This window comes from Salvelinus alpinus, chromosome 2 (assembly GCF_045679555.1).
Source record: "Salvelinus alpinus chromosome 2, SLU_Salpinus.1, whole genome shotgun sequence".
NCBI lineage: Eukaryota > Metazoa > Chordata > Actinopteri > Salmoniformes > Salmonidae > Salvelinus > Salvelinus alpinus.
In genome coordinates this window covers 92,957,514-92,980,957 of record NC_092087.1, presented here as the reverse complement: position 1 = coordinate 92,980,957, position 23,444 = coordinate 92,957,514, and the positions used below count along the sequence as shown (strand labels likewise).

At 43.1% G+C, this 23,444-nt stretch overlaps 1 protein-coding gene across 1 annotated transcript; it reads right to left on the bottom strand.

The window, feature by feature from the left end:
• Positions 1 to 18,269: 18,269 nt before the first annotated feature.
• Positions 18,270 to 21,096, bottom strand: LOC139568272 (golgin subfamily A member 6-like protein 24). Its single transcript, XM_071390022.1, has 2 exons — positions 20,901 to 21,096; positions 18,270 to 20,565 (listed from the first exon to the last, which is right to left on the bottom strand). Exons 1-2 carry the CDS (start codon positions 20,920 to 20,922, stop codon positions 18,836 to 18,838), a joined length of 1,752 nt encoding a protein of 583 aa, XP_071246123.1. The 5' UTR covers positions 20,923 to 21,096; the 3' UTR covers positions 18,270 to 18,835.
• Positions 21,097 to 23,444: the final 2,348 nt, after the last annotated feature.

Here is a 23,444-nt window from a genome sequence, read left to right as displayed (position 1 = left end):
AGCAAGAGCGACATCATTGAAGTAAACAGAGAAGAGAGTCGGCCCGAGAATTGAACCCTGTGCCACCCCCATAGAGACTGCCAGAGGTCCGGACAACAGGCCCTCCGATTTGACACACTGAACTCTATCAGAGAAGTAGTTGGTGAACCAGGCGAGGCAATCATTTGTGAAACCAAGGCTGTTGAGTCTGCCAATAAGAATGTGGTGATTGACAGAGTTCGAAAGCCTTGGCCAGGTCGATGAATACGGCTGCACAGTAATGTCTCTTATCAATGGCGGTTATGATATCATTTAGGACCTTGAGCGTGGCTGAGGTGCACCCATGACCAGCTCTGAAACCAGATTGCATAGCGGAGAAGGTACGGTGGGATTCGAAGACCTTAGAAAGGCAGGGTAGGATAGATATAGGTCTGTAGCAGTTTGGGTCTAGAGTGTCTAGCCCGGCTGATTTGTATGGGTCCAGATTTTGCAGCTCTTTCAGAACATCGGCTACCTGGATTTGGGTGAAGGAGAAATGGGGGAGGCTTGGGCGAGTTGCTGTGGGGAGTGCAGGGCTGTTGACCGGGGTAGGGGTAGCCAGGTGGAAAGCATGGCCAGCCGTAGAATAAAGCTTAATGAAATTCTCAGTTATAGTGGATTCATCGGTGTGGTGACAGTGTTTCCTGTTTGCTCAGTGGATCAGTGCATCACCTGTTTTACATTTTCAACAGAGCAGTATTAGCTGTTATCAGTTGCTAGCGGACTGTACTGACTACTGCCAGCAGGTTAGTCAGGGCAACATGTGTTTTACTCTGAAAAGCGAGCTGCTAGCAGACAGTTAGCGGCAGTTGGTCTGTACTACATGTGTGTTTCACTCAAGTTTAGAGGTATTACAGTTTTTAGCTGCAGTTTGGTCGATAAGACACCTGCGTTTTACTCTGAACTTTAGAGCTAGACAATTTTTAGCTGCTGTTTGGTCGATAAGACACCTGCGTTTTACTCTGAATTGAGAGCTGTTAGTAGACAGTATTTAGCGGCAGGCAGGTCCATGCAACACGTGTTTTACTTTAAAACTGCTCTCTTGTAAATTATGCATATTTGTGTTGATGCAATTTAAATGAACTTTTTCTTGTCATAAAGGATGCAGGCTTTACGCGTGAAGTACAGGGATTGTCAGATGTACATTTGTTATGAGGGGCAACTGACCTTCAAATCCTTTTTGGATTGTGGTGAGTGAAAAGTTCCCCATTTCACACACTATCCTATGGAACAACATACTTATACTGACAGACTTTAAATATACTTGCTTTATATTTACTGTCAAACTGATTGGTGATTTCCTTGCTGATAATGAATACAAAGCAAACTTGCGGCTCCCCAAATCACAGATCAGTCAAAGATTGGTTTATGTTTTTAGGGAGTAGTCTAATTATGCTCATCTGTAGCTGCGCTCATTGTCTTTGACGGTCATTAATGGTTTTAAAGAATAAGTGATACTAACATTTGTATGCCATTACAATCTCAGTGTTGATAGCTATCTGTGGTGTATTGCTATAATACTCAGACTGCTGTTATAATAATTCAGTACGTGGCAGTAGTCGACAGGCTGTAGACTGCATATAATTGGAATTGACGTGGAAAGGAGCACTGAGTCAGTTTTGCGATTACGATGTTCACGTAAAGATGACCTCTTGATTTCTGTATCTGTTCTGGTTTTTCTCTAAAAAAACACACAACATATTTAATCAATAAGGTTGTGCAATCTTATTTTGTCTTCACAGTTGCCAATAAATTTAAATTCCAACCTTACACCTAAAAGTCTATGATGAATTGAAGACTGAAGTTGATGAGGTGTTTTAGTTTCTTCTAAAGAAACAGGACCTTGGTGTGCTGGAGATTTGTTTACCCCAAGACCCAAATCCTGATGGTGAGTTGCTTATTAGCGTAGAGCTTCACATTCATCCATACAGTCCTGGCTAGCCTAACATGTGAGACGAGCAGATATATCTGCTGATTTCTTTTCTCATTTTGATATTTTAAAATGATCTTTGTTTCTGTGCTCACCTCTCCCACCCCTTTTAGAACAGTAGTGGGTCTAATCAATTCAAAATGTTACATTTCTGCATTCTGCTTGTCATTAACAAATGTGCTCTAATCATAATAATGGATGTTTCCACCTAAATTGCATTATAACTACAGTGTTAATCACACCAGTTAAATGTTGCTAGATTCGTTGAGCTCCTCTGCAAGCAGCTCCTTATCAAAATACAGTGGAGACAATGAGGGGGACTCCGTTGACACCATTATATTGCAGCAGAGTCCTGCTACAAGAAAGACAGCTGAGGATAATTGTCTATGTCATGTAAGTACTGGACATTTCCAGTTTAAACAAATGCCAAACTTGAAGACTGAGTGATAAATGACATCAGTGAAAGTTGTGAAAGGGTGATCATGGTGTGTTTTATTATACTTGCTATTTCATTGCTGTTTTAAAAGTGTTACTGTGTTCCTTTTTTAAATTACTCCGACGTAGATGATTGAAGACATTCTGAAGAACAAACCTGGAGGAGAGAGGATCATGAATGAGTATGCTCGGACAAAAAGCCTAACAGATAGCAGAATACGCGATGTGGTCAAGATATTGGTTGCACAAATGACAAGTGAACATGGGTATATGTCATATACTCATTACATACAGTGGGGCAAAAAAGTATTTAGTCAGCCAGCAATTGTGCAAGTTCTCCCACTTAAATATAGGCCTGTAATTTTCATCATAGGTACACTTAAACTATGACAGACAAAATGAGAAAAAAAATCCAGAAAATCACATTGTAGGATTTTTAATGAATTTATTTGCAAATTATGGTGGAAAATAAGTATTTGGTCACCTACAAACAAGCAAGATTTCTGGCTCTCACAGACCTGTAACTTCTTCTTTAAGAGGCTCCTCTGTCCTCCACTCGTTACCTGTATTAATGGCACCTGTTTGAACTTGTTATCAGTATAAAAGACACCTGTCCACAACCTCAAACAGTCACACTCCAAACTCCACTATGGCCAAGACCAAAGAGCTGTCAAAGGACACCAGAAACAAAATTGTAGACCTGCACCAGGCTGGGAAGACTGAATCTGCAATAGGTAAGCAGCTTGGTTTGAAGAAATCAACTGTGGGAGCAATTATTAGGAAATGGAAGACATACAAGACCACTGATAATCTCCCTCGATCTAGGGCTCCACGCAAGATCTCACCCCGTGGGGTCAAAATGATCACAAGAACGGTGAGCAAAAATCCCAGAACCACACGGCGGGACCTAGTGAATGACCTGCAGAGAGCTGGGACCAAAGTAACAAAGCCTACCATCAGTAACACACTACGCCGCCAGGGACTCAAATCCTGCAGTGCCAGACGTGTCCCCCTGCTTAAGCCAGTACATGTCCAGGCCCGTCTGAAGTTTGCTAGAGAGCATTTGGATGATCCAGAAGAAGATTGGGAGAATGTCATATGGTCAGATGAAACCAAAATAGAACTTTTTGGTAAAAACTCAACTCGTCGTGTTTGGAGGACAAAGAATGCTAAGTTGCATCCAAAGAACACCATACCTACTGTGAAGCATGGGGGTGGAAACATCATGCTTTGGGGCTGTTTTTCTGCAAAGGGACCAGGACGACTGATCCGTGTAAAGGAAAGAATGAATGGGGCCATGTATCGTGAGATTTTGAGTGAAAACCTCCTTCCATCAGCAAGGGCATTGAAGATTAAACTTGGCTGGGTCTTTCAGCATGACAATGATCCCAAACACACCGCCCGGGCAACGAAGGAGTGGCTTCGTAAGAAGCATTTCAAGGTCCTGGAGTGGCCTAGCCAGTCTCCAGATCTCAACCCCATAGAAAATCTTTGGAGAGAGTTGAAAGTCCGTGTTGCCCAGCAACATTGAGAAACTTTTGTTATTGACCAAATACTTATTTTCCACCATAATTTGCAAATAAATTCATTAAAATTCCTACAATGTGATTTTCTGGAATTTTCTTTCTCAATTTGTCTGTCATAGTTGAAGTGTACCTATGATGAAAATTACAGGCCTCTCTCATCTTTTTAAGTGGGAGAACTTGCACAATTGGTGGCTGACTAAATACTTTTTGGCCCCACTGTACCTTACCACCTAACACAATGTTTAGCAGAAATTGTGATTTACACATCAATACTTTTGTTTGGATCTCAAACAGTAAAGTGTGTGTGTGTCTAGGACAAGTCCTTCAAGGCGTGTTAAAGAGGACTTCGCAAAGGGCATCATTGCCTTTTCCCATACCTGGCCGGTCCTAGGAGCAAGTTTGGTTATGTAAGTACATTAAAAACGAAGTCTAACCTTTTTAACTCTCTGGGACTCTTACACCTTACATTGTTTTCCAGAATGTCAATATTTAAATTGTTGTTTTACTGTTGGGTGATGTTTTTATACTTTGCTTTAGCAGCACTATTACAATGCAGAAGATGGGAGTGGATATCTAGCATGGAGACTGAAATTTGTTCAAAGGGAAGCATCATGTCACGGTGTGCGCTACTGGTGGAGAAGTCAGGTGCAGGAGAGCAGAGAGTTGTGAACAGGCGCACACTTTATTAAGGCAGAGGCCAGTAAAACAGACAGACGCCACTGCGTCAAAACCTCCAGCCAAAGGTAAAAGTGCTATGCGCCAAACAGTCACAAAAATGTAGCAAATGTTGTACAATAAACATCCCTCGTGAAAAGCCACGGAATAACGGGGAAAACCCAGCCTGGCGCGTACACGCAAACATACAACAAAAACAATTTCACACAAAGACATGGAGGGGAACAGAGGAATAAATACATGTAGATTGATTGGGGAATGAAAACCAGGTGTGCAGGGAACCAGACAAAACAAATGGATACATGAAAAATGGAGCGGTGATGGCTAGAAAGCCCGAACGCCGCCCAAACGGTGGAAGTCGTGACACATCAGATGGACGACAGACGACCATGCATCAGTCATTGACGTGTAAGTGATTTTCTCATTCATGAAACATGACCAGAGAATAATTGTATGTGAACATCTGTATAAGCAAGTGTTTCTTAGTCTCTTACTCATTTAGTATTTCTTAGTATTAATTCTGTTTCTGAGTTAAATAAATCCTACTTTTCATCTGGTGACATAACTGCATGCATGGCCATCCTTACAGAGTTTCTGAGTCAAATACATCCTACTTTTCATCTGGTGACATAATTGCATGCTTGGCCATCCTAACAGAGTTTCTGAGTCAAATACATCCTACTTTTCATCTGGTGACATGACTGCATGCATGGCCATCCTTACAGAGTTTCTGAGTCAAATACATCCTACTTTTCATCTGGTGACATGACTGCATGCATGGCCATCCTTACAGAGTTTCTGAGTCAAATAAATCCTACTTTTCATCTGGTGACATGACTGTATGCATGGCCATCCTTACAGAGTTTCTGAGTCAAATACATCCTACTTTTCATCTGGTGACATGACTGCATGCATGGCCATCCTAACAGAGTTTCTGAGTCAAATACATCCTACTTTTCATCTGGTGACATGACTGTATGCATGGCCATCCTAACAGAGTTTCTGAGTCAAATACATCCTACTTTTCATCTGGTGACATGACTGCATGCATGGCCATCCTAACAGAATTTCTGAGTCTTGTTTTGTATCTCTTATCTCTGCTGCATTCTGCCACGCAGAATGACGCTAGAGAGACGAAGCAGGTTCGGGGAGTAAACATTTAATTATAACGGACAGAGACGAGATAGGAACAGCGTCAAAGACTAAAACTAAAGACAAAAACAATCAATGCAGCAGTGGGGAACAGAGCTGGGGAACTGACAAATATAGGGGAGGAAATAAACAGGAGGTAAGTGAGTCCAGGTGAGTCCAATAACGCTGATGCGAGTGACGAGGGAAGGCAGGTGTGAGTGAAGGATGGCAGGAGCGTGTGATGCAGGGTAATCTGGTGCCCTCAAGCGCCAGGGGAAGGGAAGAGCGGGAGCAGACGTGACAGATTTTGAAACTGCAAATCCTCTTGGATCAAAACGGGGAATACATAAATTAGGAGCAATCTATTTCACTTTATGGAATTTTCCTCCAAAGTTCAACTCATTTCTGCTTAATATTCATTTGGTTGCTTTATTTCATGCCCAAGACGTTAAAACATATGGCTTTTCTAAAATACTTGATCCAGTTGTGCAGGATATTAAAGTACTTGAGAGGGATGGAATTATGGTCCCCTTGTATGATCAACCAGTGTATGGAACTATTGTCCAAGTTACAGGTGACAACCTTGGTCTTCACTGTTTATTTGGCTTTGTTGAATCATTCTGTGCCATATATTGTTGCCTCTGTTGTCTTGCTGAGAAAGAGGACTTTCAGACTGAATTTGATGGTCGGTCCAGGTAAAATGTTATCTTTAAATGTGGTGGACTGGGGCTGTAAGATGGCTGAGACTCTTCAGGTACCAAACGACACCAGGGGTTTAAATGTTAAATGGGCCAAACACCATGGAAATATGTATCGTTCAGGTTTAGTTGTTTGTCTTAAAGTCCATTGTGAGATGCCAGTTTTTCAGAAAATCCACCATGTTAAAGATGAGAGGTTACTGTTGGTTACTTTTGCCCTACAAACAACATGTCTTGATGAGCATTTTAATGCAGATAGAGTTGGGTGTACAACAGAGTAGTTGTCAGTAGTTGATGATAAAGAGCTTTTCTGTCACAAAACATTTGATATACAGATGTCTTACAGTTGTGATGGTTCAAGTTTGTTTATTGTCCCATACTGTTTCCTGTGACTATAAAAACTGCAGAGTGAGCTCTTTAAAACCAAGATGTATTGTATTGCAATATTGGCTTTTTTGGAGAAAGTGAAGATTTTTTGTAACTTTTAATAAAGGGAGGACAGATGCCAAAATGTAATTTTAGAGGACACTATTTTATCATCAGTGTTTTTGATATGTGAGATGCCAGTTTCACAAAATCCTTCATGTCATTGTTAGGTGTATTGAATTGCAATATTGAGCTTTTTTATGTACATGTATTAAAGTGAAGAGAGGCCAACATTTCATTTCAGTGCACAATTTTACTTTATTTATCAGTATTTTGATGTATGTATTGCAAATGTCTTACATTTAAGAATAACATGCTTTGTTAAATATTTACTTCTGATTTATTGACGTTTAGTTGTACAAATTGACTGATAATATTCAATTCTATACTGAGTGAATTGCCAGTAGAGTTGTTTCCATGTTAAGCAAAATAGAGTAAATTACAGTTTGTAGAGTTAAATATTAACACTGAATAGAGTAGAAATAACTCTGAAAATTGAACTCTGCAACAAGAGTACTTTTTACTCTATTTAGACTGGGACCAAATGTTATCCTTAGAGTATAATTGTATTCAATTTGAGTAAAATTTAGTCAGAAATGTACTGTGTAACTAAATATTAACCACACCATTAAAGAGTAAGGTGGAACTACAGTACAGGTTTAATACAGGTCCTAATGGCTGTCCTAGGATCAGATTACCCTGACTAAATACTAACCAAACCATTAAAGAGCTAAATCACATCAGATATATAGGGGCCAATATGGAATGTAGTATGTTGCTTTATGATGAGTCACTCACCCACTGTAGGTCTCTGAAACACAGGAGTACTCTGTGCAGCTCTGGCCAGCTTCTCTTTGTAGGAATTCAGCAGTTGTCTCTGGACTCTTTCTTCCATGATCCTTTGCTGATCCTCCTCTGGGTTCTTCCCAGTGGGACTGGCTGGTGAGGTGGGAAATGTAGTTATTGGACTTTTTTCTGTTACGTAACATTCTACACATTGGAGTTTGACCTGAGCAAGGCACTACAACAGGATATTTAGTGATTTCACAATGTTTAGTATTGGTTAATATTAGGAAATAAGCAAGTCAAGGAAAGTTCAGAACTTACTCAGACGCACGTCCATCTCAGCTCAGCCGGGGAAAAGGAGACTCTCACAACAAGTAATGTTATCACACCACACTGAGGAAGTTATGGAAAACACTATTAATGAATAAGGAAATCACAAACTGTGGTGTTTTAGGGTTTGTGTGTGTGTGTGAATCAGCAAGCCGTGCAGCAAGTCAACTAAACACTCACCTAATATTCCTATTGCTGTGTGCTCCAGTCCTTCTCTCTCTCAGGTGAACCAACACTTGTAGGCTACACACATTCTAGACTGGTGCCGTAGTAAGTATGTGAGGCCACCCTCCCTCCCTCCTGGGTCTCTTACCTCAAAGAATCTAAACCTTGTATTATCTCAAATTACCTGTGCCAGTTGTCGAGACAAAACCAGATAAACACCTGTAAGGACACGCCCCTCTAATGCTCCTGAGTGAGTTAATATACCATGTGACTACAGATCTCTCAAACAAACACAAGACGAGAAAGCGAGCATGAGAAAAGCAACAAACTAGTCTAACAGGATGTAACGTTATATTTGTCGTCCCTTCATGAATAGGCACCTTGTCTGAAAGGCACTTCCAGATTGTTGAGGGTGTCTTCATAGCTGTAGTGTTTGTGTTACTATCCTGTGTTAGTAATGGGTTGTATCTGTCACTAAGCAGTAGGTTGGTGTAGTCATAGCTGTAGTGTTTGTGTTACTATCCTGTGTTAGTAATGGGTTGTATCTGTCACTAAGCAGTAGGTTGGTGTAGTCATAGCTGTAGTGTTTGTGTTACTATCCTGTGTTAGTAATGGGTTGTATCTGTCACTAAGCAGTAGGTTGGTGTAGTCATAGCTGTACTGTTTGTTATTATCCTGTGTTAATAATGGGTTGTATCGGTCACTAAGCAGTAGGTTGGTGTCTTCATAGCTGTACTGTTTGTGTTATTATCCTGTGTTAGTAATGGGTTGTATCTGTCACTAAGCAGTAGGTTGGTGTCTTCATAGCTGTACTGTTTGTTATTATCCTGTGTTAATAATGGGTTGTATCTGTCACTAAGCAGTAGGTTGGTGTCTTCATAGCTGTACTGTTTGTTATTATCCTATGTTAGTAATGGGTTGTATCTGTCACTAAGCAGTAGGTTGGTGTCTTCATAGCTGTACTGTTTGTTATTATCCTGTGTTAGTAATGGGTTGTATCTGTCACTAAGCAGTAGGTTGGTGTCTTCATAGCTGTACTGTTTGTTATTATCCTGTGTTAGTAATGGGTTGTATCTGTCACTAAGCAGTAGGTTGGTGTCTTCATAGCTGTACTGTTTGTTATTATCCTGTGTTAGTAATGGGTTGTATCTGTCACTAAGCAGTAGGTTGGTGTCTTCATAGCTGTACTGTTTGTGTTATTATCCTGTGTTAGTAATGGGTTGTATCTGTCACTAAGCAGTAGGTTGGTGTCTTCATAGCTGTACTGTTTGTGTTATTATCCTGTGTTAGTAATGGGTTGTATCTGTCACTAAGCAGTAGGTTGGTGTCTTCATAGCTGTACTGTTTGTGTTATTATCCTGTGTTAGTAATGGGTTGTATCTGTCACTAAGCAGTAGGTTGGTGTCTTCATAGCTGTACTGTTTGTTATTATCCTGTGTTAGTAATGGGTTGTATCTGTCACTTAGCAGTAGGTTGGTGTAGTCATAACTGTACTGTTTGTGTTATTATCCTGTGTTAGTAATGGGTTGTATCTGTCACTAAGCAGTAGGTTGGTGTCTTCATAGCTGTACTGTTTGTTATTATCCTGTATTAGTAATGGGTTGTATCTGTCACTAAGCAGTAGGTTGGTGTAGTCATAGCTGTAGTGTTTGTGTTATTACCCTGTATTAGTAATGGGTTGTATCTGTCACTAAGCAGTAGGTTGGTGTCTTCATAGCTGTACTGTTTGTGTTATTATCCTGTGTTAGTAATGGGTTGTATCTGTCACTAAGCAGTAGGTTGGTGGAGTCATAACTGTACTGTTTGTGTTATTGTCCTGTGTTAATAATGGTTTGTATCTGTCACTAAGCAGTAGGTTGGTGTAGTGATAACTGTACTGTTTGTGTTATTGTCCTGTGTTAATAATGGTTTGTATCTGTCACTAAGCAGTAGGTTGGTGGAGTCATAACTGTACTGTTTGTGTTATTGTCCTGTGTTAATAATGGGTTGTATCTGTCACTAAGCAGTAGGTTGGTGGAGTCATAACTCTACTGTTTGTGTTATTGTCCTGTGTTAATAATGGTTTGTATCTGTCACTAAGCAGTAGTGAACTATGAATGGGGGCGGTGCCTCTCATCTTGGTTTCAGGTCAGGGAAAATGAAACCTAAATCCTCACCATCACAATGTCAATATCACAATATCAACTGAGGCAGCAGAGACAGACGGGACAAAGTCTGACAAACACCAGATGTGGAAGGCCGATATCGGTGGATGTGGTGGATTGAGACGCAGCAAACAAAACAAATATTGTATCTTTAGCTTAAACTGATGGATATGGATGGGGATTTTTAATTATTTTACTTAGATTGATGCACGGGTGCATCAATAGACTCTTATAGTTTATCGTAAAACAGTGTGTTCTGTTTATTCAGTTCTAATTTTATTCTGTTCTTTTATTTTACCTTTATTTAAGTTAAGAACAAATATTTATTTTCAATGACAGCTTAGAAACAGTGGGTTAACTGCCTTGTTCAGGGGCAGAACAACAGATTCTTTCCTTGTCAGCTCGGGGATTCAATCTTGCAACCTTTCGGTTACTAGTCCAACGCTCTAACCACTAGGCTACCTGCCGCCACTATGTTTATTCTGTTCTATGTTTATTCTGTTTTATGTTCTATGTTTATTCTATTTTCTATGTTTGTTGTGTTCCATGTTCATTGTTTAACCACAAAACAACATCACTTCGTTGTCTACTTTCTATGCTTTATTGTAGACACCTGTCACGAATACCACCGAAGGTGGCTCCCCTTCCTGTTCGGGTGGCGCTCGGCGGTCGTCGTCGCCGGTCTACTAGCTGCCACCGATCCCTTTTTCCTTTTCGTTTATGTCTGTCTAATTGTTTTCACCTGTTCCTTGTTGGGGTTTTGGGATGGGTTTATGGGCTTCCCTATCATATCTTCTTGTCAATAGGGGGGCGCAAGATGTTTATCTTTCATTTGCTGTACACCATGTATTTTTCATAAATGTTTTATGATGAGTATTTATGTATTTCACGTTGCTCTCTGTAATTATTCTGGCTGCTTTGGTGCTATTTGTGATGGTGGCTACAATGTAAAACCAGGATTTGTAGCTATAAATATGCAAATTTATAGCATTGAACAAAACATAAATGTATTGTATAACATGATGTTATAAGACTGTCATCTGATGAAGTTGTTCAAGGTTAGTGATTCATTTTATCTCTATTTGTGGGTTTTGTGAAGGCTACCTATGCGGTGGAAACATGGTGAAAATATGCCGTTGTGTGTTTGGCTATTGTGGTTAGCTAATATAAATACATATTGTGTTTTCGCTGTAAAACATTTTAAAAATCGGGAAATGATGGCTGGATTCACAAGATGTTTATCTTTCATTTGCTGTATTGGACTTGTGATTTCATGAAATTATATTATATGATATCCCTGTCCCGTTAGGCTAGGCTAGTCAACTTTTTGGATTTTTATAGTAATTAATTTGAATTTGGCGCTCTGCATTTTCTCTGGCTTTTTGCCAAGTGAGACAGTAGCGTCCCGCCTAAACTCAGATTTTTGAATATAAATATGAACTTTACCGAACAAAACATACATGTATTGTGTAACATGAAGTCCTATGAGTGTCATCTGATGAAGGTCATCAAAGGTTAGTGATTCATTTTATCTCTATTTCTGCTTTTTGTGACTCCTCTCTTTGGCTGGAAAAATGGCTGTCTTTTTCTGTGACTTGGCTCATACCTAACATAATCGTTTGGAGTGCTTTTGTCGTAAAACCTTTTTGAAATCGGACACTTTGGCTGGATTTACAACAAGTGTATCTTTAAAATGGTGTAAAATACTTGTATGTTTGATGAATTTAAATTTTGGGATTTTTGTTGTTTTGAATTTGGAGCCCTGCAGTTTCACTGGCTGTTGACGAGGTGGGACGCTACCGTCCCACATACCCCAGAGAGGTTAAACAGCTTGGAAAATTGTCATGGCTTTAGAAGCTTCTGCTAATTGACATCATTTGAGTCAATTGGAGGTGTACCTGTGGATGTATTTCAAGGCCTACTGTCACGTTCCTGACCTTATTTTCCCTTATTTTGTATTTATTTAGTATGGTCGGCGCGTGAGTTGGGGTGGGTTGTCTATGTGTGTTTTCTATGTTGGGTTTTTTGTGTTCGGCCTGGTATGATTCTCAATCAGAGGCACCTGTCAATCGTTGTCCCTGATTGAGAATCATACTTAGGCAGCCGGGGTTTCACGTGTGGTTTGTGGGTGTTTGTTCCTTGTTAGTGTTTCGCCACACGGGACTGTCACGGTAGTTTCATTTGTTATTTTGTATTCGCATATCGTTTTCGTGTTGATTAAATTACCATGTAAACTAACCACTCTGCATATTGGTCCGATCCTTCTCGCCTCTCCTCGTCCGATGAGGAGGACGACATAGACTATCGTTACAGAAACACCCACCACCAAAGGACCAAGCAGAGTGGGAAAGGGCAGCAGCAGAAACAGACACAGGACTCCTGGACTTGGGAGGAGATCCTGGACGGCAAGGGACCCTGGGCTCAGCCAGGGGAATATCGCCGTCCCAAGGCGGAGTTGGAGGCAGCGAAGGCAGAGAGGCGCTGGTATGAGGAGGCAGCGCGGCGACGCGGTTGGAAGCCCGAGATTCAGACCCAAAAATGTCTTGGGAGGGGGAACACGCGGAGTGTGGCAAAGCCGGGTAGGAGACCTGAGCCAACTCCCCGTGCTTACCGTGGAGTGAGAGGGCGTCGTACTGGTCAGACACCGTGTTATGCGGTGGAGCGCACGGTGTCCCCAGTACGCGTGCTTAGCCCAGTGCGGGCTATTCCACCTCGCCGGACTGGTAGGGCTAGGTTGGGCATCGAGCCGGGTGTCATGAAGCCGGCCCAACGCATCTGGTCTCCAGTGCGTCTTCTCGGGCCGGCGTACATGGCACCAGCCTTACAAATGGTGTCCCTGGTTCGCCAGCATAGCCCAGTGCGGGCTATTCCACCTCGCCACACTGGCAGGGCTACGGGGACCATTCAACCTGGTAAGGTTGGGAAGGCTCGGTGCTCAAGAGCGCGTGTACTCCTTCACGGTCCGGTATATCCGGTGCCACCTCCACGTACCAGTCCTCCGGGGGCAGCCCCCCGCACCAGGCTGTCTCTCCGTCTCCTCACTACAGGTGTACCCGTCTGCCCAGCGCTGTCTGAGCTGCCTGCCTGCCCAGCGCTGTCTGAGCTGCCTGCCTGCCCAGCGCTGTCTGAGCTGCCTGCCTGCCCAGCGCCATCTGAGCTGCCTGCCTGCCCAGCGTCATCTGAGCCGCCCGTCTGTCCCGAGCCGTCAGAGCTGCCCGTCTGTCTCGAGCCGTCAGAGCTGCCCGTCTGTCCCGAGCCGTCAGAGCTGCCCGTCTGTCCCGAGCCGTCAGAGCCGCCCGTCTGTCCCGAGCCGCTGGAGCCGCCCGTCTGTCCCGAGCCGCCGGAGCCGTCCGCCAGACAGGAGCAGCCGGAGCCGTCCGCCAGACAGGAGCAGCCGGAGCCGTCCGCCAGACAGGAGCAGCCGGAGCCGTCCGCCAGACAGGAGCAGCCGGAGCCGTCCGCCAGACAGGAGCAGCCGGAGCCGTCCGCCAGACAGGAGCAGCCGGAGCCGTCCGCCAGACAGGAGCAGCCGGAGCCGTCCGCCAGACAGGAGCAGCCGGAGCCGTCCACCAGACAGGAGCTGCCGGAGCCGTCCGCCAGACAGGAGCTGCCGGAGCCGTCCGCCAGACAGGAGCTTCCGGAGCCGTCCGCCAGACAGGAGCTGCCGGAGCCAGCCAGCCAGGAGCTGCCAGCCAGCCAGGAGCTGCCAGAGCCAGCCAGCCAGGAGCTGCCAGAGCCAGCCAGCCAGGAGCTGCCAGAGCCAGCCAGCCAGGAGCTGCCAGAGCCAGCCAGCCAGGAGCTGCCAGAGCCAGCCAGCCAGGATCTGCCAGAGCCAGCCAGCTAGGAGCTGCCAGAGCCTGCAGTCAGCCAGGCGATGCCAAAGTCGCCCTTCACTCTGGAGCTGCCGGAGGCGCCCTTCACTCCAGCGCTGCCGGAGTCTCCCGCCTGTCCGGTGCTGCCGGAATTCCCTGTGCATTCGGGACCCATGGCTAGGGTCCCCAGGCCAAGGTCGGTGGCGAGGATCGCCGCTCATAAGAGGCCACGGGGGCGATTAAGGAGGCGGTCAAAAACAATGGTGAAGTAGGGTCCACGTCCCGCGCCAGAGCCGCCACCGCGGACAGACGCCCACCCAGGCCCTCCCCTAGAGTTTTAGGTGGTGCGCCCGGAGTTCGCACCTTAAGGGGGGGGGGGGGGTCTGTCACGTTTCTGACCTTATTTTCCTTTATTTTGTATTTATTTAGTATGGTCAGGGCGTGAGTTGGGGTGGGTTGTCTATGTGTGTTTTCTATTTTGGGCTTTTTGTGTTCGGCCTGGTATGATTCTCAATCAGAGGCAGCTGTCAATCGTTGTCCCTTAATGAGAATCATACTTAGGCAGCCGGGGTTTCACGTGTGGTTTGTGGGTGTTTGTTCCTTGTTAGTGTTTCGCCACACGGGACTGTCACGGTAGTTTCATTTGTTATTTTGTATTCGCATATTGTTTTTGTGTTGATTAAATAACCATGGAAACTAACCACTCTGCATATTGGTCCGATCCTTCTCGCCTCTCCTCGTCCGATGAGGAGGACGACATAGACTATCGTTACACCTACCTTCAAACTCAGTGCCTCTTTGCTTGACATCATGGGAAAATCTAAATAAATCAGCCAAGACCACAAGTCTGGTTCATCCTTGGGAGCAATTTCCAAATGCCTGAAGGTACCACGTTCATCTGTACAATAGTACTCAAGTATAAACACCATGGGACCACGACGCCGTCATTCCACTCAGGAAGGAGACGCGTTCTGTCTCCTAGAGATGGACGTACTTTGGTGCGAAAAGTGCAAATCGATCCCAGAACAACAGCAAAGGACCTTGTGAAGATGCTGGAGGAAACAGGTACAAAAGTATCTATATCCACAGTAAAACAACTCCTATATCGGCATAATCTGAAAGACCGCTCAGCAAGGAAGAAGCCACTGCTCCAAAACCGCCATAAAAAAGCCAGACTTCCTGCTTTGCTGCAGGAAGTACTGGTGCACTTCACAAAATAGATGGCATCATGAGAAAGTAAATGATGTGGATATATTGATGCAACATCTCAATACATCAGTCAGGAAGTTAAAGCTTGGTCGCAAATGGGTCTTCCAAATGGACAATGACCCCAAGCATACTTCCAAAGTTGTGGCAAAATGGCATTAAGGACAACAAAGTCAAGGTATTGGAGTGGTCATCACAAAGCCCTGACCTCAATCCCATAGAACATTTGTGGGCAGAACTGGAAAAGCATGTGTGAGCAAGGAGACCTACAAACCTGATTCAGTTACACCAGATCTGTGAGGAGGAATGGGTCAAAATTCACCCAGCTTATTGTGGGACGCTTGTGGAAGGCTACCTGAAACGTTTGACCGAAGTTAAACCATTTAAAGGCAATGCTACCAAATACTAATTGAGTGTATGTAAACTTCTGACCCTCTGGGAATGTGATGAACGAAAGTGGAAATAAATCATTCTTTCTAATATTTTTCTGACATTTCACATTCTTAAAATAAAGTGGTGATCCTAACTGACCTAAAACAGGTAATTTTTACTGTGATTGTCACGTCCTGACCAGAGTTCTTATGTGTTGTGCTTGTTTTAGTGTTGGTCAGGACGTGAGCTGGGTGGGCATTCTATGTTGTGTGTCTAGTTTGTCTGTTTCTGTGTTCAGCCTAATATGGTTCTCAATCAGAGGCAGCTGTCAATCGTTGTCCCTGATTGAGAATCATATATAGGTGGCTTGTTTTGTGTTGGGATTTTGTGGGTGGTTGTTTCCTGTCTCTGTGTTTTGTCTGCACCAGCTAGGACTGTGACGGTTAGTTCGTTTGTTGTTTTGTATTCTTGTCTAGTTTTCATGTCATTAAATTATGGAAACTTACCACGCTGCACATTGGTCCTCCGATCCTTCTCGCCTCTCCTCGTCCGATGAGGAGGACGAAATAGACTGCCGTTACAGGGATTAAATGTCAGGAATTGTAAAAAACTGAGTTTAAATGTATTTTTCTAAGGTGTACGTAAACTTCCGACTTCAACTGTAAATGTAATATTTCTGCATTTCGTTTTTAATAAATGTGCAAAGATCTCTAAAAACAAGTTTTCACTTTGTCATTGTGGGGTATAGTGTGTAGATGGGTGATACAATTTTCAATTAAGTTTTTAAAACAACAAAATGTGCAATACCTTCTGAAGGCACTGTGTTCCCCATTTTCACAAGGCTACCAGGCTACAAGGCTACTAGATCTACAAGGCTACTAGGCTACTAGGCTACTAGGCTACAAGGCTACCAGGGGACAAGGGTACTAGGCTACTAGGCTACTAGTCTACCAGGCTAAAAGGCTACCAGGCTACTAGGCTACAAGGCTACTAGGCTACAAGGCTACTAGTCTACCAGGCTAAAAGGCTACCAGGCTACTAGGTGACAAGGCTACTAGTCTACCAGGCTACCAGGCTACTATGTGACAAGGCTACAAGGCTACTAGTCTACCAGGCTAAAAGGCTACCAGGCTACTAGGTGACAATGCTACTAGGCTACAAGGCTACTAGTCTACCAGGCTAAAAGGCTACCAGGCTACTATGTGACAAGGGTACTAGGCTACTAGGCTACAAGAATACCAGCTTACTAGATTACAAGGTTACTAGGCTACAAGGCTACTAGGTTACTAGGCTACCAGGCAACCAGGCCACTAGGCTACAAGGCTACTAGGCTACTAGGCTATTCTTGCCTTCTTGCAATGAAATACTTCTACCACTAGAAACTGTGGATATACATGGTGTAAAGTTTGCGGGGAGGAAAGCACAGTCTCACGTGAAGTTCAGATATTACAAATTATAACTTTTGGCGCACGCACATTTTAGGGTCTATTTTGTATGTGCGCACGGTTTAAAGATGTGTTCTCAGCTGAGGAAGATAGAGGAGATGGTGAAGCAGAATGGAGGACACTATTACATCAGGAGGCTCAGAGGAAAATCAGAGAGGAAAGGAAGCTAGATAACAGGAAGAGGACAGGAAGTTAAGAGAAGATCAAAATAGAAAGTCGAAGTTTCTAAGTGGAAATTACAAACTTTAGAAGCCTTTTTAAAACTGTATTTAAAAATACACTACAGGTTTGCAACAAAAGAGTGATCAAATTAATATCATATATCTGTACATAGATAAGTTGTCAAAGTAAACCATGTTTCAAATAGTAGACTGGTTTAATTAAAAACCACTGTCCTCTCTGTTAGAATATGTAAATGATTCTGGGAAATCAGAGATCAGTAAAGAATAGGAGGAACTAAAGAAGTGTGGTTTGCATGTTTCTGGAGGAACTGGTTTTATGGTGACGACATAGCAGAGGTGGCCAACAACTCTCACATTATTGAGCTGCCGGCTAGACACACATACACACACACACACACACACACACACACACACACACACGCATTCACACACACACACACACACACACCCAGAGTTTAGGAAAACCCCTAGCTCTGCCTTATTAATAATCTTGTGGTATCTACCTGTAGAGTCATTGTTAGGTATGACAGTGTCACGTTCCTGACCTGTTTTCTCTTGTTTTGTATGTGTTTAGTTGGTCAGGACGTGAGCTGGGTGGGAATTCTATGTTGTTTGTCTGTTTCTATGTCAGCCTAGTGTGGGTTCTCAATCAGAGGCAGATGGTAGTCGTTGTCTCTGATTGAGACTCATATATAGGAGGCTTGTTTTGTGTTGGGAGTTTGTGGGTGTTTGTTTCCTGTCTCTGTGTTTGTTCTGCACCAGATAGGACTGTCTCGGTTTTCACGGTTTGTTATTTTGTTTGTTGTTTGTAGTGTTTCACTTGTCATCTTGATTAAACATGTTGAACACTAGCCGCGCTGCACTTTGGTCCTCTCCTTCACCTATGGAAGAAAGCCGTTACAGACAGCAGCATTTCAAGAGAAACACTTATTTGGTCTTTAAGTTTGCTACCTACATGTCAGATGTTTCTGGGCTGGTTTGGTTAAAATTATAAAACAAATATGCTGTTTATTTATTTTGAGGTGATGTCCAATATCAATGACCCAGGAGATGCAGTACTATATACATTTTTTTAAAGAAATATATTTTGTGTCATGTGTCACACACAGAGAGGATTCCAGTTCAAACAAGATTAAGAAAAGTTTTGGTAGAACATGAAACTGTTAATCTGACATAAATTAATATCATATTACAGCTCAGTCCTTTAACAGACTTTTCCAGAGCAACTTACAGGAGCATTTAGGGTTAAGTGCTGTGTTCAAGGGCATATGGACCTTGTCGGCTCGGGGATTCCAACCAGCAATACCTTATGGTTACTGGCCCAACACTCTTAATAACGGCTTGGCTACATGTCACCCTCATATCACAGTACCTTAAATACCAATACCTTTACATGTCAATCATATTTACATAAGATCTGAATCTGAATATAATTCTACATACAGAACGTATTGATGGGAACAAAACATTTCATTAGTAGGTGTCACTAATGTGGTCAGGAGATGAAACACTCAATCAGCATTCAGCATTCAATCAAACACCTTATTCAATCTTCTATTGTTTGGCCCAAAAACACGCTGCAGCTAGTAATGCTAACCCCCCTGTAACAGTTGCTAATAACAAGAGTTCCTTCTGCTCCTCTCTCTTCCTCTCTTCTATTTTCTTCTTCTCCTCTCTCTTCTGCTCCTCTCTCTTCCTCTCCTCTATTTGCTTCTTCTCTCTCTTCTGCTCCTCTCTCTTCCTCTCCTTTATTTTCTTCTTCTCCTCTCTCTTCTGCTCCTCTCTCTTCCTCTCTTCTATTTTCTTCTTCTCCTCTCTCTTCTGCTCCTCTCTCTTCCTCTCTTCTATTTTCTTCTTCTCCTCCTCTCTCTTCTGCTCCTCTCTCTTCTCCTCCTCTCTCTTCTGCTCCTCTCTCTTCTGCTCCTCTCTCTTCTCCTCCTCTCTCTTCTCCTTCTCTCTCTTCTCCTCCTCTCTCTTCTCCTCCTCTCTCTTCTGCTCCTCTCTCTTCTCCTCCTCTCTCTTCTCCTTCTCTCTCTTCTCCTCCTCTCTCTTCTCCTCCTCTCTCTTCTGCTCCTCTCTCTTCTGCTCCTCTCTCTTCCGCTCCTCTCTCTTCTGCTCGTCTCTCTTCTGCTCCTCTATTTTCTTCTCCTCCTCTCTCTTCTGCTCCTCTATTTTCTTCTCCTCCTCTCTCTTCTGCTCCTCTATCTTCCTTTTGTCTATCACTCTCTTCATCAATTCCACTATTTTCTTCTTCTCCTGTGTACTCTGCTCACTCCTCCTCTGCTCGTCTCTCTTCATCACTTCCTCTATCTCATTCACCTCTCCTGCCATCTTCCTCACATGTTTCTGTGCTAGCTTCAAGTCTTCCTCTATTTCCTTTACTTTGTTCTTTTGCTTCCTTGCCTCTTCCTTTACCTTTTGAAGATTCTCTTCTCTCTTCTGCTGCTCCTTTTCTATCAATTTATCCTCCTCCTCTTGTCTTGTTCTCTTCTCCACTTTCTTAAACTCCTCTCTCTTTTCTTGTAACTCTTTCTGTCTCTCCTTCAAATCTTCTTCTATCCTCTTTACCCCCTCCAGTGACTTCCTCAACTCCTCCTCCATCCTCCTCACCTCTTCTTCTCCCCTCTCTAATTTCCCCTTCCTCTCATGTATCTCCTCCTTTCTCTTCTCCCTCTCCTGCTCCTCTCTGATCTTTTTCTGAGCCTCCTGGTACCTCTCCTCTAGGTAGTGACCTCCTCCATTCCTCTCCACCATCTCTTCTATCTTCCTCAGCAGCTCTGTGACCTGAGTGGTGTGGACCTCTGGCTTACCGTTGAGGACAATATGCCCTCCCCCACACACACTGATTGGTTGTTTAGTTGTTTCAGTCCTCTCAAAGTCCTCCCATTGCTTCCTGGTTAGTTTTTCTCTTCTGGTGAATAACACCATGGTGTAACTCAAGGCCTCCTCGCCAAAGTTTTTCTGGATCCATGACAAAGTATTCCTGTCTTCCTGTGTGAATCTCTCCAGCCTGATAACCAGAAGGAACACATGGGGGCCCGGAGAAGAGAGAGAGATGCACCTTCTCATTTCCTCATTCAGTTGTTCTTCAGTCAGCGTTGTGCTGTAAATACCAGGAGTGTCAATCACAGTGATGCTCCTCCCCTCCACCTCTCTTTCCCCCAACACACTCTTCCCAGATCCAGTCTCCTCTCTAAACACCTCTCTCCCCAGGATGGTGTTTCCTGTTGCACTCTTCCCTGATCCAGGCTTACCCAGCAGAACTATCCTCATGTTGGTGGAATCTGTTGTGGGACCAATTTATGAAAGGACATAAACGAATGAATAGGTCAATGTGACAGGTATGAACAGGTCAATGTGACAGGTATGAACAGGTCAATGTGACAGGTATGAACAGGTCAATGTGACAGGTATGAACAGGTCAATGTGACAGGTATGAACAGGTCAATGTGACAGGTATGAACAGGTCAATGTGACAGGTATGAACAGGTCAATGTGACAGGTATGAACAGGTCAATGTGACAGGTATGAACAGGTCAATTGGAAATCATAACCTCAATATATATATTTTTTGTTTATTCAAAGGCAACACTTAAGTGAACTACAAACTAACATGTACCTTTGCTGCATGTTGCCGGCATCTTGTCTTGTGGTCAGATGAGAATAGATGAAAAAAGTCCAGCAAGTTCCGCTGTAGAATCTGATTATTGCCCGTCTTGGACTGCTGAGGTAACAAATGTATTATACACAATACACAAAGGTGTTGCTGCTTGGCATCTCACATCTCTCTCTCTCTATGACAGCACAACAGCGATTCCTGGAAATCACAGACTAGAAAAGAAGAGGAGGAGTTATGCAGATGAGGTGTTTTTCCTGTAACTATAGCGACCTGTACCTGAAGAAGGGCAGAGTATAGTGTTACATACATTCCTGCCATGCCAGTGTCTAATTGGGTGAAGTCGGCACACAGCAGTGATGGCCCTGATGAATCATCTGTGCTTTGTGGTGACTTTAGTGTTAATCTGGGGTTAAAGGGGCAGTCTGGGATTGGTACATAACCCAAAATATTAGCGATATTTGACCTACCTGCTCGATTCGGTCTTATGTAAAAAAAATTATGTTTTTTGCATTAACTAAAGATAGAGACTCAGAGCTAGAAAATTATGTTTTTTGCATTAAATAAAGGTAGAGACTCAGAGCTAGAAAATGCTATATCATACACTGCATTTGAGGGACAATGGGAAAGTAATCCTGCTTTCAAAATTGATAAACTTGTAAAATCACTTTTGAGAAAATGGCCCTTGAATATTTTGGTGCACATACTGGAAAGCTCCTCTTTGTCTACACCCATTCAGAATCGTTCACACCCTATTAAACTTTAACCACACCCATCTCTTTAAGGACTCACATATGAGACCTTGTACTAAACAAACAAAGATTTCAAGACTAAAGGCTGGTTTATACTACGGTTGTGTTCGTAAATTTAATCTGGAGTGCCAGTGTTTTCTGGGCATTCATAAACTCAGAGCGTTGTCAGACTGTCCCTTCGTAAACTCAAAGCGTTGTCAGATTGTCCCTTCATAAACTCAGAGCATTGTCAGATTGTCCCTTCATAAACTCAGAGCATTGTCAGATTGTCCCTTCATAAACTCAAAGCGTTGTCAGATTGTCCCTTCATAAACTCAGAGCATTATCAGATTGTCCATAAACTCAGAGCGTTGTCAGATTGTCCCTTCATAAACTCAGAGCGTTGTCAGATTGTCCCTTCATGAACTCAGAATGTTGTCAGATTGTCCCTTCATAAACTCAGAGCATTGTCAGATTGTCCCTTCATAAACTCAGAGCATTGTCAGATTGTCCCTTCATAAACTCAGAGTGTTGTCAGATTGTCCCTTCATAAACTCAGAGCGTTGTCAGATTGTCCCTTCATAAACTCAGAGTGTTGTCAGATTGTCCCTTCATAAACTCAGAGCGTTGTCAGATTGTCCCTTCATAAACTCAGAGCATTGTCAGATTGTCCCTTCATAAACTCAGAGCATTGTCAGATTGTCCCTTCATAAACTCAGAGCGTTGTCAGATTGTCCCTTCATAAACTCAGAGCATTATCAGATTGTCCATAAACTCAGAGCGTTGTCAGATTGTCCCTTCATAAACTCAGAGCATTATCAGATTGTCCATAAACTCAGAGCATTGTCAGATTGTCCCTTCATAAACTCAGAGCGTTGTCAGATTGTCCCTTCATAAACTCAGAGCATTATCAGATTGTCCATAAACTCAGAGCATTATCAGATTGTCCATAAACTCAGAGCGTTGTCAGATTGTCCCTTCATAAACTCAGAGCGTTGTCAGATTGTCCCTTCATAAACTCAGAGCGTTGTCAGATTGTCCCTTCATAAACTCAGAGCGTTGTCAGATTGTCCCTTCATAAACTCAGAGCGTTGTCAGATTGTCCCTTCATAAACTCAGAGCATTGTCAGATTGTCCCTTCATAAACTCAGAGTGTTGTCAGATTGTCCCTTCATAAATCAGAGAGTTGTCAGATTGTCCCTTCATAAACTCAGAGTGTTGTCAGATTGTCCCTTCATAAACTCAGAGCGTTGTCAGATTGTCCCTTCATAAACTCAGAGCTTTGTCAGATTGTCCCTTCATAAACTCAGAGCATTGTCAGATTGTCCCTTCATAAACTCAGAGCATTGTCAGATTGTCCCTTCATAAACTCAGAGTGTTGTCAGATTGTCCCTTCATAAACTCAGAGCATTGTCAGATTGTCCATAAACTCAGAGCGTTGTCAGATTGTCCCTTCATAAACTCAGAGCATTATCGGATTGTCCATAAACTCAGAGCGTTGTCAGATTGTCCCTTCATAAACTCAGAGGGTTGTCAGATTGTCCCTTCATAAACTCAGAGCATTGTCAGATTGTCCCTTCATAAACTCAGAGTGTTGTCAGATTGTCCCTTCATAAATCAGACAGTTGTCAGATTGTCCCTTCATAAACTCAGAGCGTTATCAGATTGTCCCTTCATAAACTCAGAGCGTTGTCAGATTGTCCCTTCATAAACTCAGAGCGTTGTCAGATTGTCCCTTCAATTACTCAGAGCGTTGTCAGATTGTCGCTTCAATTACTCAGAGCGGTGTCAGATTGTCCCTTCATAAACTCAGAGC